General features: G+C 39.5%; 1 protein-coding gene across 3 annotated transcripts in view; it reads right to left on the bottom strand.

Annotated features, from left to right (window-relative positions):
• The window catches only part of DSCAM (DS cell adhesion molecule), a 731,493-nt gene that overhangs the window by 57,368 nt on the left and 659,275 nt on the right, over positions 1–14,850 (bottom strand). For 2 of the 3 annotated variants that reach the window (XR_011997624.1, XR_011997625.1), the window contains exons 21-23: positions 4,098–4,251; positions 1,510–1,627; positions 48–215 (exon numbers count right to left, since the gene is read on the bottom strand). Coding sequence is in view for 1 of the 3 variants with exons in the window: in XM_072740401.1 (XP_072596502.1) it covers positions 48–211; positions 1,510–1,627; positions 4,098–4,251 (436 nt within the window). In the remaining 2 variants the exon portion in view is untranslated. The remainder of the gene's footprint in view (positions 1–47; positions 216–1,509; positions 1,628–4,097; positions 4,252–14,850) is intronic. The other variant, XM_072740401.1, reaches the window with a different exon arrangement.

Here is a 14,850-nt window from a genome sequence, read left to right as displayed (position 1 = left end):
GGCATGCATATAAAAATATCATTAAGAAGAGTCCCCAGTTATTGTACCTTGTACTTGTAAATTTAAAATAATTTCATCTGATCCCCAGTTGTTATTGGCAATGCAGCTATAATAGCCAGAATCTTCCGCCTTCACTGTACGGATAATGAAGCTCCCGTTGCTGAAGATGCTCCTCCGCCCATCAATCGTTACTAGGCTGGGTGTCCCGTTACTACCTCACAGGAAGAAAAGGGCACAGATTAAAGAAATTACAATCCAAATTAGCTGAGGCTGGGGAAAAGCATAAAGACTCTCTCTGAGGTAAACAACATATTTGGAACTAAATTGTGATTACATGACAAAAACAATCAAATAGCTGAATTTCATTCATTGTAAAACACGCCATGTGGAGGGTAGATTTGTGCCAGGGGCTTGGATTCTGGCTCTCACATATGGCAATGTTCGTCACACGCTGAATGGGCCTCTCCCTCCTCCACCATATAGGCACCAGCCACTCCCTCTTGGGAATTCCTTCTGGGACAGAAGTGCCATTTTGACACAATCACATAGGGACAACTAAATATGGGAGTCTCCTGTAGACTTGCTTAGATCTATAGTTGTTAATGATTTTGACCCCATGAACCATGGTCTCTCAAGAGGGTGATGAGTTGATCCTAGAATAAAGAGTTCCCTCGCCATTGTAACTGCAGCCATGGTGGCAACTGTCCAGCCATCCCCACATTAGGCAGGATGCCTGACCTTGGGAGCTTATTTATTTCTTTGGACAAACTGATTTTAAAAGAGGAGAAAAGTGGTCCCTGGACCAAGACTGTTATTTCGATAGTTTATGTCCTTTAAGGGCTTTTGTTTAAAATAGGCACTCCTCTGAATCCATTTTATATCAAATCTCCATGCTCATTAGTGAATTGTCAGCCCTTAATTTATATCCTAATTTCTTCCTCTGAACATAGAGAAAGCATTTAGAAAAGTTATAGGACAGAATACATCTCACCCACTTTCTGCCTCCTATCTTGGCTGTGATTATTCTAATAATTACTATTGAGTATGGAAAACCAGATTTTATGTTAGCAAAGTCCTAATGCATTCCATTTCTTTAAGTTATTTCTCAGAGCATTTGAGGTAGGGTTGGTTGAACTGTTATCTTAGAAGGAGAAAGATAGTTGTCAGGTCTCAGGTGACATTGGGCTTGTTTATCTCAGTTATATGGGAAATTCACATGATAAAGTACAGAGATGATTGGATTGGTCACACTATTTTCCTTGCAAGCGTTCTGTTGAACGTAAAGGCTCTGAATTTATGGAAGATTGACACAAAATGCCAGACCCTTTTAGTGCTAAAGTCAAGATCCTATTCCATGTCCGTACCTCCTCTCCCATCTCCGAAGATTTGGTGTTTCCTGGAATTTTCATGAGTGTCAATGAATAGAAAATTAGACCACTAGACCCAACTTGGTATGTCTGATGTAATCTCTAGAGTTTCACTAAAGGCATACATTAGGTTACTGGTTACCTGTCTTTCATCCACTTTACTGCAGGAGAAGGGTCCCCAACAGCTTTACAAGGCAAGGCGATGTCCTTCATCCATGGAGTAGTCACTGTGCCACTGAAGGTCAGGATTCGTGCAGGAGCTGGGGCACCAAACACAGCAGAAAACCAATTATGCCACAGCCTCATCTATAAAAAAGCCAAAATGACCTTCCCCCATATAACAACACTCCCAAAAAGGGTGAATGCTGCATAGCCAAATAATGATATATGTAAAAGAGATTCTTTTGTTAAGAACATACAAATAGCTGAAAATTTCTATTGTGGCATTTCCCCCTCTTTTGACTAAACTTGAGGAGCCCAAATTAAATATTTGGGTCTTCATAAGCCTAGCAGCCCCAAGCTGTGTTTTCTATGAGCCCAATTATTTGTCAGAGCACTTTATTAAGCAATTTATCTTAACACCAAAAATCACACATTAAAATATACTTTTAATATCTGAGAGAATAGACAACACAAAGTATAAAGCCCCAAAAGATGGAGAAGTAAAACTGGAACAGCTTCTATTTACCAATTTTGTGGAACTTTCCTGACTTTATTGAATTAACTTGATCTTCAGCACAAATGTTAAGAAAAAATGAATGTTTTCTGAGCAGCTTCTTCTGAAGCAACTGTTTGCTTGGGATAGTGATTCAGATGCTCCAACAGGAGCATTGGCCTGAGACATGTGACATCAGCACAGTCCCAAAGTAGCAGGAGCAGAGAGGAAAAAGCCCAGGTGGACCTTTGTCAGCAGGGGCCTCCTTGAAGGCTGAGAGGCCTGGAACTGACAGGTTCTTAGCGCTACCTTCTTAAGGGAGACATAAAAGCTGACACCAAGACACAAGTCCTCCAGAGGCAAAGCAATGTGCCCCACCTTTGTCATACATTGGGATACTGTCTTCTGGGACACTCCCTCTGGAAGCGTAGCCAGGCCAGATGCAGTCATAGACATCACATTCCAAGATTGCAGTTTTACCTCTGAGAGATCTTGATAACATGCTTATTAATGTGATAATTAAGAAAAGGTCAGAATACAATAGTGAGGGGGAAAAAGAGAATGCGGTCACACTTTTAAACACAATTGCAGATAAAAAGTAAATATGTTGTTGGCAAGGAAAATAAACTCATGGCTCTTTTTTTGTTTATTGGACTCTTTGATTATGACAGCCAGCCACCCCGAACACACACTCTCACATTTAGAAAGCAGTGATTATCAGTGAGCATAAGGATTGTATCATGGGATCAAAGCAAACCAGCAACATGTGCTTCTCCCTCTCCAGAGCAAGCTGATGCTCTGCAGAACTACTCATGGACTTGACTCTATTTCCCAGGTGGGTTCTTCCCAGATGGGTATCTGGGTGCTGACCCCTCTCCATATCTGACTCCTGCTGGAGGTCTCTTGAGAAAAATGACTTTCCCAACTGCCTGCCTGACACTGAACACACAGAAGTAGAGACGAGGTAAAGCTATTGCCTAACTCCGCATCTCATGTTGCTGGTTTGCTTTGATCCCATGATACAATCCTTATGCTCATTGATAATCACTGCTTTCTAAATGTGAGAGTGTGTGTTCGGGGTGGCTGGATATCATAATCAAAGAGTCCCAATAAACAAACAAAAATCCATGAATGTGTTTTCCTTGCCAACAACATATTTACTTTTTATCTGCAATTTTGTTAAAAAAAATGTGACAGCATTCTCTTTTCTCCCCTCACTATTGTATTCTGACCTTTTTGTAATTATCACATTAATAAGCATGTTATCAAGATCTCTTATAGGTAAAATTGCAACCTTGGAATGTTCTCTTTTCTCTTTTAGGCACCTAGCAGCCTTGTTAGTAACAAATTGCCAATGTGGTGTATTCCAAAATCAGGAGGCATCTCCTGCTGGCCTGGAATTATGATGTTAGTACATTTACTAGTGAAAACTGGTAATTTAGTGGTACCCTAAACACTGGGTGGTAGCAATTAACAGAAGTAGAATAAGAATATTCTGTGCCTATATGTGCTTTTTAGGACCAGTATAACATCTCAGTGTGCTGATTCTACATTAATTTTTGGGAACTTTTATTCTTTGGTGACTTTGACTTCCCACTGTTAATTAAGGTCTTTTTTTTTTATAGCATTCCATCAATGGAAGAAGAGCCAAAGATTTTCTTATATTCATAAATTTCCAAATTCCATAGGCCCTAAAATAAGCATTTCTCTTTAAGAAGTATGATGCTTGCTTTTGATGAAAGTAGAACTTCCTTGGGAAGTTGGTATGTAGTGATTTTCACCCACCCAAGGGGTGAGTGGAGGTTCTTTTTCTTCAGTTTCCTTAAGACACTTTGAGTTGTAAAGCCACTCACTCTCAGTGCCATGTTCACTTCTAGAAGGATTCTTTTCTGATTTGCATAAAAGCCCAGTGCTAACTAGCAGCAACCTTATTTCTTAAGCTGAAATGTGATAACACGTGATGTTCTGATTTTCTAGAGATTTTTAGGGCATTGTAAGCTTTATTTCTGGTAGAATAGGGATTTAAACACAATCCAATTAGAGTGGGAAATGAGGTCTTTACTACAGTGGCACACCTTTAGCTAATGGCTCCACCATGATGATTTCACTGCTGTTGCCTCTCCCAGCCGAAGTCACAGCTACCACCCAGACGCTGTACTGACGGTTCCGACTCAGGTTGGGAATTCTGTAGGAAAATGAGTCAGGAGAGGCTTCAAACTCGCTGATCACCTGTGAGAGGAGACATAAATGTTCCCACATTCAAGGAGGTAAATGGCACACATGGATTTCCTAAAGGCACAGTTATTAACATATTATCTACCATAAGAAACAAAAGACACAGCTAATCTTTTTCCAAAATGCAGGAATATATCGATATCGATATCGACATCTCATATATAGAGATGTCATATGTAGAGAGTTTATATTTCTCTGTGCAGCTGCTTTGACAGCTACCATGAAGTAGCTTAACCTTTTTAATTATGGGCCATGGTACATCTGTTTTCTGTTGAAATAGAGTCACAAAAACAAATTTACCCTCCTACCCAAAATGACCTAAGAACACACGGAGTATATGAAACCACAGTCTCAAAGGCATTGTACATCAGGTTATGAAGTACAAGGCCTTCTGAAATATGGGAGACAAATGAAATAAGCTTATTATTGCAGGGCTTTTACATTTTTTTGTGAGAGTCTCCCAGCCCTGGCACAGAGAGGGAGCCCAGGAGGAGGCCAGCAGCTTCCCTGAGTTGAGGATTCACACCTGAGAGACTGGGAAGAAGCTGGAGCTCATAGGACAGAGTTGAGAATTCACACCCGAGAGACTGGAAAGAAGCTGGAGCTCGTAGGACAGAGCTACACACATAGAGAATTCTGGGGATCTGAAGAGCATCTCACATGGGTATTTAGCCAAGCAGATCTGTGCACGCATGGTGGGAAGCTAACAGAAACTAGAGAAAGAACTAACTGAATGGATAGGAAGTCAGAGTGCCCAACATTTACACAGGGCTGGGGATAGTGCCTGTCCTACCAACCAGACTGGAAGACCTCAAGATTCATGGAGCATTGGATACAGTACATCAGGGTCTTACCTTGGTGGTGGGGAATAATTAGGCCTAGATTGAACACCACAGTGGTATTGCCTAACAAATATTAAAAGCAAAATTCATATAGATGAAATTTTCACTAAGTAACTGCACCCCAGAACAGAAGTCAGAATATTTACAGGAATAAAAATATCCAGTACTCAATAAGGTAAAGTTCATAATGTTCTACATCCAATAAAAATTTCCCAGATAAGAACAACCCAAATATCCATCAACTGGTGAATGGATAAACAAAATGTGTTGTATCCATACCAGAGAGTATTATTCAATAGAAAGAAATGAAATATAATACATGTTTAACTTGGATGAATCTTGAAAGTATTATACTAAGTGAAAGAAGCCAATCATAAAAGATTACATACTTATTCCCTTTTCATGAAATTTCCAGAATAGGCAAATCCAGAGTCAGAAAGTAGACTAGTGTTTCCAGGGGCAGGGTAGGGTTGGGACAGAATGGATAATGACTGTAATGGGGTATAAGGATTTTTTGGGTGATGATGATGACTGTTCTAAAATTAGATAATGGTGGTGGTTGTGTAACTCTATGAATATACTAAAAGCCATTGAATTGCACACATTAAAAGCATGAATTTTATTGTATGTAAATTAAACTTCAAAAAAAACTTTTAGAAAAAAAATTTTCAAGAATGCAAAAAAAAACAGCCCAGAGAAGCATTTCTTTCATAAAGAAAATATAATTCAATCCATCCTATTTGACCTATAATTGACACAGATATTAAATTTAGCAGAAATGGGCATTGTAATAGTTATTATAATTGTTTTATAGCTGTTTATAACTATAGATCTTCAAGAATTTAAATAGATACATGAATGATATAAAAAGACCCAAGTCAAACTTGAGGTGAAATTACAATATGTGAAATGAAATATACACTGGATTAGATTAATAGTAGACTAGATTTTCAGAAATAAAAGGTCAGTGAGGGCAGCCCAGGTGGCTCAGTGGTTTAGCGCTGCCTTCCAGTCCAGGGCGTGATCCTGGAGACCCGGGATCGAGTCCCATGTTGGGCTCCCTGCATGGAGCCTGCTTCTCCCTCTGCCTGTGTCTCTGCCTTTCTCTCTGTGTGTGTCTCTCATGAATAAATAAATAAATAAATAAATAAATAAATAAATCTTTAAAATATAAATAAAGGATCAGTGAACTTGAAGATATATTAATAAATGAATCACAGGGAGAAAAGAGAGTACAAAATTTAACAAAGCTTTAGTGAGCTAAAGGACAACATGGAGCAGCCTTGTACACATGTAATTAGAATTGCTAAAAGAGGGAAAGGGGGCACAATAGAGAAATGTTTGATGAAATAGTGGCTGAAATTTTTCCAAATTTGATGAAAACTATAAACACAGAGAGCCAAGAATCTTAATGAATTTGAGCCACAAAAATATGAAGAAAACCATACTAAAGCATATCATAATCAAATTGCTCAAAACCAGTGATAGAAAATCTTAAAAGTAGTCAGAGAAAGGACATGTTATATGTGGAGAAACAAAAGAAAGGATGTTAGCAGACTTCTTGTTAAAAACAATCCAAATGCTAATGGATGTTTCACCATAATTTGTACACTGAAACCTAATCCCCAAGGTGATAGTATTAGGAGGTGGGGCCTTTGGGAGGTGATTAGGTCATGGAATTAGTGTTCTTATAAAAGAGACCCCAGAGAGCTCTCTTGCCCCCTTCCACCATGTGAGGACACAATGAGAAATCTGCAGCCCAGAAGAGGTCTCTCACCATAAGCCCACCATGATGGCACCAATGTCTCAGATATCCAGCATCTAGAACTGTGAGAAATACATCTCTGTTATTTATGAGCTACTGAATCTATGGTACTTTTGTTATTGCAGCCTAAGCTAAGATACCAAGTTAGAAGAGAGTACAACAGCATTTTTAAAGCATTGAAAGAAAAAAAGGTCAACCAAGATTTCTACACTCAACAAACAAATATTTCAAAACTAAGAAATAAAGACTTTTTCAAAATATAAACAGCTGAAAGAATTAATCAGCAGAGCCACATGTGCTATAAGAAATGTTAAGGAAAGTCCTTCAGTCAGAAGGGAAATGATACCAGATAGAAATATAAACGTCCATAGAGGGATGTAAAGTACCAGAATTGGTAACTACATAGGTAAATATATGGTTTTTTCTTCTTATCTAAATCCCATCAAATTATTCCATTGATAATCAAAAGATAATGACGTACTGTGAGATTTGTAACATATAAGAGTATGTTACAAAAGTATAAAATGTATGACAATAATTGCACCAATATTGAGAAGGGAAAAAAAACAGGCATACTATTATAAGGTCCTTATACTATATGCACAGTAAAAAATATCACTAGAAAAAGTGGAAAGTGGTAAGTTAGATATATATGCTCTTAATCCTAAAGAAATCACTGAAATTACAAAATAAGGAGTAAAATGAATCTAATGGGTCAGCCAAACAAATAAAATGGAATTATTGGGAAAAAATGTTCAATTAATCCAAAAGAGGCAAAAAAAAAAAAATAGAAAGGAAACAAATAGGACAATAAAAAACCAAGTAGCAAGATTACAGATTTAAACCTGTATCAATATATCAGTAACTATAATAGTGTAAATGACCTAAAATCCTCATTAACAGCATAAATTGTAAGAATGAATATAAAAGCAATACACAGCTATATGCTGCCTATTATAAATCTTTTTCAAATATAAAAATACAAGTAGGTTAGAAATAAAAGGACAGAAAAGCTATCCCACACTAATATTAATCACAAGGAAGCTCGAGTGGCTATATTCATATCAGACAAAATAGATTTTTGAGGAAAGAATATTGTCAGTGATAAATAAGGTAATTTCATAATGATAAAAGATCAATTCATTGTGAGGACATAACATTCCTAAACATTTATGAGCTTAGTAACAAAACTCCAAAATACATGAAGCAAGAACTGTGGAACTTCAGGAGATGTAGATTCAGACAGGTCACACCTCTTAAGGAAGCCATATGATATAGGTAGGCTGGTATCAGATACATTTTACAAATGAGGAGTATTATGGGTTGAATATTTGTTCCCCAAAACTTCATATGTTGAAGTACTAACCCCTAGTGTAATGGTATTTGGAAGTGGAGTCTTTAGGGGATTAGATTAGGTCATGAGGGTAGGGCTCTCATGATAGAATTAATGCCATTTCTTATTAAGAAAAAAAAAAAAAAGGAAGAGACACAAGAGCTTTCCCTCTCTACCATGTGAAGACACAGCAAGAAGGTGGCCATATGTAAGCCAGGAAGACAACAGACACTGGATCTATTGGACCTTGATCTTGTACTTCCGGCCTTCTGAGCTGTGAGAAATAAGTGTCAATTATTTAAGCCAACCAGTGTGGTATTTCATTACAGCAACCAGAGCAGACAAATACAAAACTTAGTACTGAGAAGTAGGGTGTTGCTGTAACAAGCACCAAACATGTGGAAGTGGCTTTGAACTGGGTAGAGGTAGGAAGAGTTTTGAAGTTGATCCCAAAAACGTTGAGATCCCATGAAAGAACTGTTACAGGTGATTCTGATGAGGGCTCAGGAAGTAGGGGAGAGCTGGAGGGAAAGCCTCCCTCTCCTGAAGAAAACATATAAATGACTACTTATAGAATGTCCCTAGAAATATAGGTGGTAAGAGCCATTTTAGTGAGGCCTCAGATGGAAATTGGGAACATGGCATTGGATAATGGGAAAGGGCAATCCATGCCAGAAGGTGGCAAAGAGCTTGCTTGAACTGTCTTTATGTTCTAGCGTTTTGTGGAAAGTAGAATATGCAAGCGATGAAATTGAACATTTTAGCTAAGATTTCTAAGTGAAGTGTAAGAGTGGCACTGTGGTTCCTCCTGACTGCCTACGGTAAAATGCAAAAAGAGAGAAGTAAATTGAAGAAGGAATCGTTAAACAAAGAGAAACCAGAACTTGAAGATTTGGGAAATTCTCAGCCCATCCATTGCAAAAACAGGAGAAAGTGTGTTCGGGATGAAAACATTAAGGGTGTGGCCCTGCAGTCATGTGGTAAGGAGATTGGCACAGGTGTGAGCCATGAACTGAATCAGCCACACCAGCAGGAGCATTGCCAGTTTGCACTGAAGGACACTGAGATGGGATAGAGTTGAATGGGGTTCTCCGGGTCCTTAGATTCTATAGGACAGGATGACCGAGCTATTTGGCCCTGAACTCGTGCTGTTCTTCAAGAAAAGGGATGAATGGCTCTGAAGGATATTGAGATCATCAGGGTCACCACCACCAGGGTTTCAACAGGTCAGACAGCCTCCACTTGAAGCCCTGAGGGTAGGACCTCCGGAAGCTGAGTCATGGAGACCCCTGCTTGGTAGAGCCCTGGGGATTCTACTCTGTCCTTCAGAGTTGCAAAATGGACAAAGCCTCTGTAAAGAGCTGTGGGGTGGGCTGACTCAGTAGTCTGGAATACACTGCAATCCCGAGAGGTCTTGAGGGCAGAGCATTGAACCAAAGAGGATTATTCCTGTGCCTTAAGATCCAGTGGGATTTGTCTTGCTACGTTTTGGATTTACATGGGAGCCATCAATCCTTCCTTCTTTTCTATTTCTTCCCTTTGGAATGGGAATGTCTCTCCTATGTGTGTCCCACCCTTGTATTTTGGAAACATAACTTTTGTGGGTTCACAGCTGGAGAGGATTTTGCCTCTGGATGAATGTACCTGGAGTCTCACCCATACCTAATTCAGCTGGTACATAGATAAGACTTTGGGCTTTGGAGTAGCTGGCGCAATGAGTTAACACTTATGGGGCTATTGGGATGGAGTGAATGTATTTTGCACTTCAGAAGAAAATGGATCTTATGGGGACAGAATGGACTGAATGTCTGTGCCCCCCCCCCAAATGAATGCATATGTTGGAATCCTAACCTCTAATGTGATGACGTTAGGAGGTAATTGGGTCATGAGGGTGGAGCCCTTATGAATGGGATTTGTGCCCTTATAAGGGGATGAAAAGACCGGAGGTCTCTCTCTCTCTCTCTCTGCCATATGAGGATACAATGAAAATACAGGAAAAGGGTCCCCACCAGCCACTGGGTCTGAGGATGCCTTGATCTTGGACCTCCTAATTTCCTGAACTATTAGAAATAAAGATCTGTTGTTTAAGCCACCCAGTGTGGTATTTTGTTATACAAGTGGACCCACACAAGGAAACTAAGGTATAGACTATGTGACTCACTGGGGTCAGAGTGGCAGGCAGGTGAGTAGAGGCTCAAGCTCAGTGCCTCTGGTTGGAGTCCAGCACTGCTCCCTCACACTTCATGCTGCCAGTTACAAGCAACCAAATGCACAAAAGGCTTACTTTTACCCTTCCAAGCTGTTAAATAAACCTTGTGTAGGTCAGTAGGCTGCATGGGCTGCAACACCAGCTCTACAATTAATCAGGGGGTGCAAATGTAAACTATATCCCTTTGTTGTCACAGATCCCATACTCCCTAAATAAAAAATAAAATCAGAAAATTTCCCATTGTCAAATATCCAACTTCTGTATACACAGTGTCAGATGATTAAAGGGAGACCATAGGGCCCTTGCACAGATTCCCCAGGTGTGCATTTATGCTTTAGAGTTCATGAGCTCTTGTCACCGTACTGCCCCTTTGCCACCTCCACCCTCACTCATACCAGTCCTGTCTTGTGTTCAGAAAATCATGGGAAAATCTAATCCTTCTAGAATTTCAGAGGGAATTTGGCTTGCTGCCTAGCAATCTGAGGAGACAATCCCAAGACTGTGTATATTTGTATTCTGTAATGTTCCAAGGCTGTGTTGTTGCCAAATTAATTTTACAAAGCTTAATGATGTGCAAATTATAACAATTGCTCCTATTGAACATTAAGCATCAACAGAGCATTAAAATATATTTACAAACTAAGGATTTTCTGTGAAGAGTACATAGCTTTTTGTTAAAACTTAATAAGCATCCTGTCTATGAGGTACAATTGGTCTTTGACTACCTCCAAAATAAGCATTTTATGTAATTTTTACCTGCCACCCAAGGCATGGCTAAAATCAATGATAAAAATATAATTTCTTCTGCAGCAACATTTGTTTCACTGTTTATATACAAGATTAACCAAAAGCCATAGGAAAAAGGTTTGTTTATAGAAACTTATTCTATTTGGAATGACATTTCTCTATAGATTAGGATGAGAAATAATAGTCAAGCTGTCTAGGGGTTCCTGTTGGTTATTTGGGAAATTTAGTTGCCCTGGTGTTATCACCCTCTGATGCCACTCTAGTCCCCTGATGACTGCCATAATTAGGCACCACTTTTTGGCTCTTGGAAGTGTAATCAGAAGGTTGCCAACCAAACAACTTAAACAATAGAAGAGTTTATTTGTTCTCTTCATAATATATGTTACTGGATATTAAATGTGACTTTTTTGTCTTAAAGTTTTGGCAATGGGTTTAATAAGTGAGAATAGTCCCAATGATGCTGGTACCTTCCTTCCTAATAAAAAATGTGAGACCACCTATGCAGGGCTTTCTGATGTTTTGTCCATCATCCATCTCTGGGCCCCATAAGAGGCTAAGTCAGGAATAGGATATTCTTGTTGAGAGCAGTCTGTGTGCATTTCCACATAGGGATGCCAGGGAGTTCTGAGCTCCAAGAAAACCACTGGAAGAGACTGAAGTCTGGAAGAACATAGTGAGTCATAGAGTTGGTGAGGAAGCCAAAGGCTCTGCAGAGTGGCAAAGGCTAGCCCTCCTCCCAGCAGGAGAGCAGGCTGTGTTGGGGCTGGCTGTCACTTCTAGTGTGGTAGGTTAGGAAAGCTTACACGTAGGTGCTACAGAGGAGGGCATGATTGGATGTCTCCAGAGGTGTGAGATGCCTCCTACAGAGGCGTGTACTGTGAATCCCATAATCACTTACCCATAGATGGTGCCTAATTCAAACATTATTAACAAGTTCAAGAGGTGGAAATGGTAAGAGAAAAAGAGATAAATGGGAAAAAAGATAATCAGAAGTTCATGTGAGGTAGTGAAGCAAATCCATTTCTTTAAAGCCTTCCCCTTAATGCTCAGCCAAAAATGCTTGTTCTCAGAAAGAGGATGAATATTGCTTCCTTATGAAACATTTTCCTCAATATTTTATATGAGCTACAATAACTGACTATATTTACTTTCCATCAATTGTCAATTGCCTTTTTATTGGATACCAGATTCTCCAATACAATGATCTAATCCTGTTTGAGCTGACTTGCTAATTTCTATGTGCACCCTATTATGTGTCACTCCCTCCCAAACCCTGGTCAGTGAGAAGGGATCGATTTTATTTCCAGGTTTCTCCTGATACTTCAGCTGCACTGGCGCATCAGAGTCTCAGAAACGTTGAGAATATGTAGAAAAGAACAGGAAAATTCCTCCTTAAAGGGCAGCAAGACAGAAAATGATAGCCTGAGGAAAAACACACTCCAAATGTGGCTTCCTAGGATGAATGAATCCTAGGGAAAGTGGCAAAAGGAGACATTGGTAAGGAGGAGAGAGAGACACTTTTCTCAATATTTAAATATTTAAATCTCTAAATATTTAATTTTCTGCGGGCGGATCTATAACTCTGTCGTCTCATCTTCAAAGTTAAGACAGGGATATTAGCCACTCAAGAAGATTTGATTATGCCTACGACGTGAATTAATCTTGAATGGCTGGCTATAACTAGGCTGATAAGGGATGGCCAGAGGAAGAGGGCACGTGGGGACAGCCATATAATCTCATTGGACTACAGATTTCTCCTTTGGGTCTTGCAAAGAAAATGTATGCGAGGGCTCTTAGCACCATGCCTGTAATGAGAAACAGTCATAAATAGTTGCTGTGTTTGAATTCATAGGCATTTACTGAGTTCCAGTCCAGTGCGTAGACCATAAGGTAAGGTCCTGCCCCCAAGGGAACAAGAAATGATCATAGCTTGGCAAACAGAGGATTAATTAAATGAGGCAGAGTAAAATTCTGACAGGTTCTGCTAAAATCTAGAAATAAAAATCATTTGAATTCCGTTTCTAAAACGACTCCAGTTGTAGTTGAGGACATGATTAATACTTACAAAACGCCTAGGAAAATAAATAAAGACTCCATGTATTTCATTTAAAAAATACTTATAGCAAGTTTCTTTTATAAAACTTCAGACATGTTGGCTTCCTGAAAATTGTACCAAGAGTAGAAAATACAGCACATGATATAAGCCCTGCAATACTCAGACAGACCAGAGAGCTCACATTCACCTCTTCCGCCTTTCTTACTAGTGCTTTAGGTCTGGTGGGTGGCATCACGGATTTCTGAGGAAGTCAACAGTATACTCCTCAAAAGACTGTAGAGGTTGCTGGAAGGTTGGCTTTCTCTTGGTGCTTCAGTGTCACCCCCAAAAGCCTGAGAACAGGGTCTGCTAGATCTACTTTCCCCACGTAACTATTTTTCCTTGTGGTTTTGATGCAATCATCTTCCTTTCATGTTAAGACGCTTTGTAAGAGTAAATAAGATAAAATTAATCACAATGAATTACCTTCAATGCTCTTTAATGATTTCTATAAAACTGGATTTTCCCCATTATTTTCTGGATTCATTTCCAAACCCTCATCCTATGGGTGACTTGCAAAGCCTTGTAGCCTTCTCTCAGCCCCTCCCCGTTGGGTGCCACATCTGCCCTTGGTTTACAGTCCTGATCTTTATCCCCCTTTGGATTACGGTCTTGCATGTCCTTACCACCTCTCCCATGCTGGATGGAGTTCAGGCTCTCTAAGGGCCTCCCTCTCTGATTCCCCCAGGGATCTTAGGTCCCAGCATTACAGAGTCAGGACCCAATCGCCACTAACCAGAACACCTGTTGCATTAAGTTGACTAATGACCTAGAAATTATTTGAATACAATCGAGAATAACTATGTAGAGAATGACTATGGATTCACAGGCTGCTCAGATCAAATTATTCAGTGTATCTCATGGTTATAAAAAGAATTCCACTTAAAAAATTTCAATTAACTTTTTAATGAAAAACTAATTCTGTTAAAGAGGTATCATGCTTTAAAAAGCTCTAATATCTAATTATTTTAAAAAAAAAGACTCGAATGTTCTGATTTTATAGATAGCATGTTCACAGCAGTGATTTAAAAAACCTCCCCCAGAGCAGAATAAGCAAAATAGGCAGCTCTTTTAATTATGGGATAACGACACTTTGAGGACATATAAAACCTTTCTGTTTAGTGGCAGAGAAATGACCTGGATTACGTTAAGAATAAGGAGTTAGCTGGATCAATTTAAGATTTGTCTTTGTTCTTTAAATTCTTACTTATAATACATTATGATCTGGTTTTCATTTTATTTCACTATTTTCACTGCTAAAAGAAGATAATGGGGCAGCCTCGGTGGCGGTTTAGCACCACCTTCGGCCCAGGGCGTGATCCTGGAGTCCCGGGATCGAGTCTCACGTCGGGCTCCCTGTATGGAGCCTGCTTCTCCCTCTGCCTGTGTCTCTGCCTCTCTCTCTCTCTCTCTGTGTCTCTCATGTATAAATGAGTAAAATCTTTAAAGAAAAATAAAAGAAGATAATGGATGGCGAAGATCACCCTGCAGGGATAGACTGGGATGGTCAGCGCCCTGAGTGGGAAGAGCATATTCAATCTACTTGTTTTATCCAAGCCAGTTTTGGTGGTTTCCTTTGTACTTTCCTGAGATGACTGTAAC

The sequence above is a fragment of the Vulpes vulpes genome, chromosome 15, assembly GCF_048418805.1.
Source record: "Vulpes vulpes isolate BD-2025 chromosome 15, VulVul3, whole genome shotgun sequence".
NCBI classification, from domain to species: domain Eukaryota; kingdom Metazoa; phylum Chordata; class Mammalia; order Carnivora; family Canidae; genus Vulpes; species Vulpes vulpes.
Note: the sequence above shows the minus strand (reverse complement) of the source record. Positions and strands in the feature narration are given on the sequence as shown.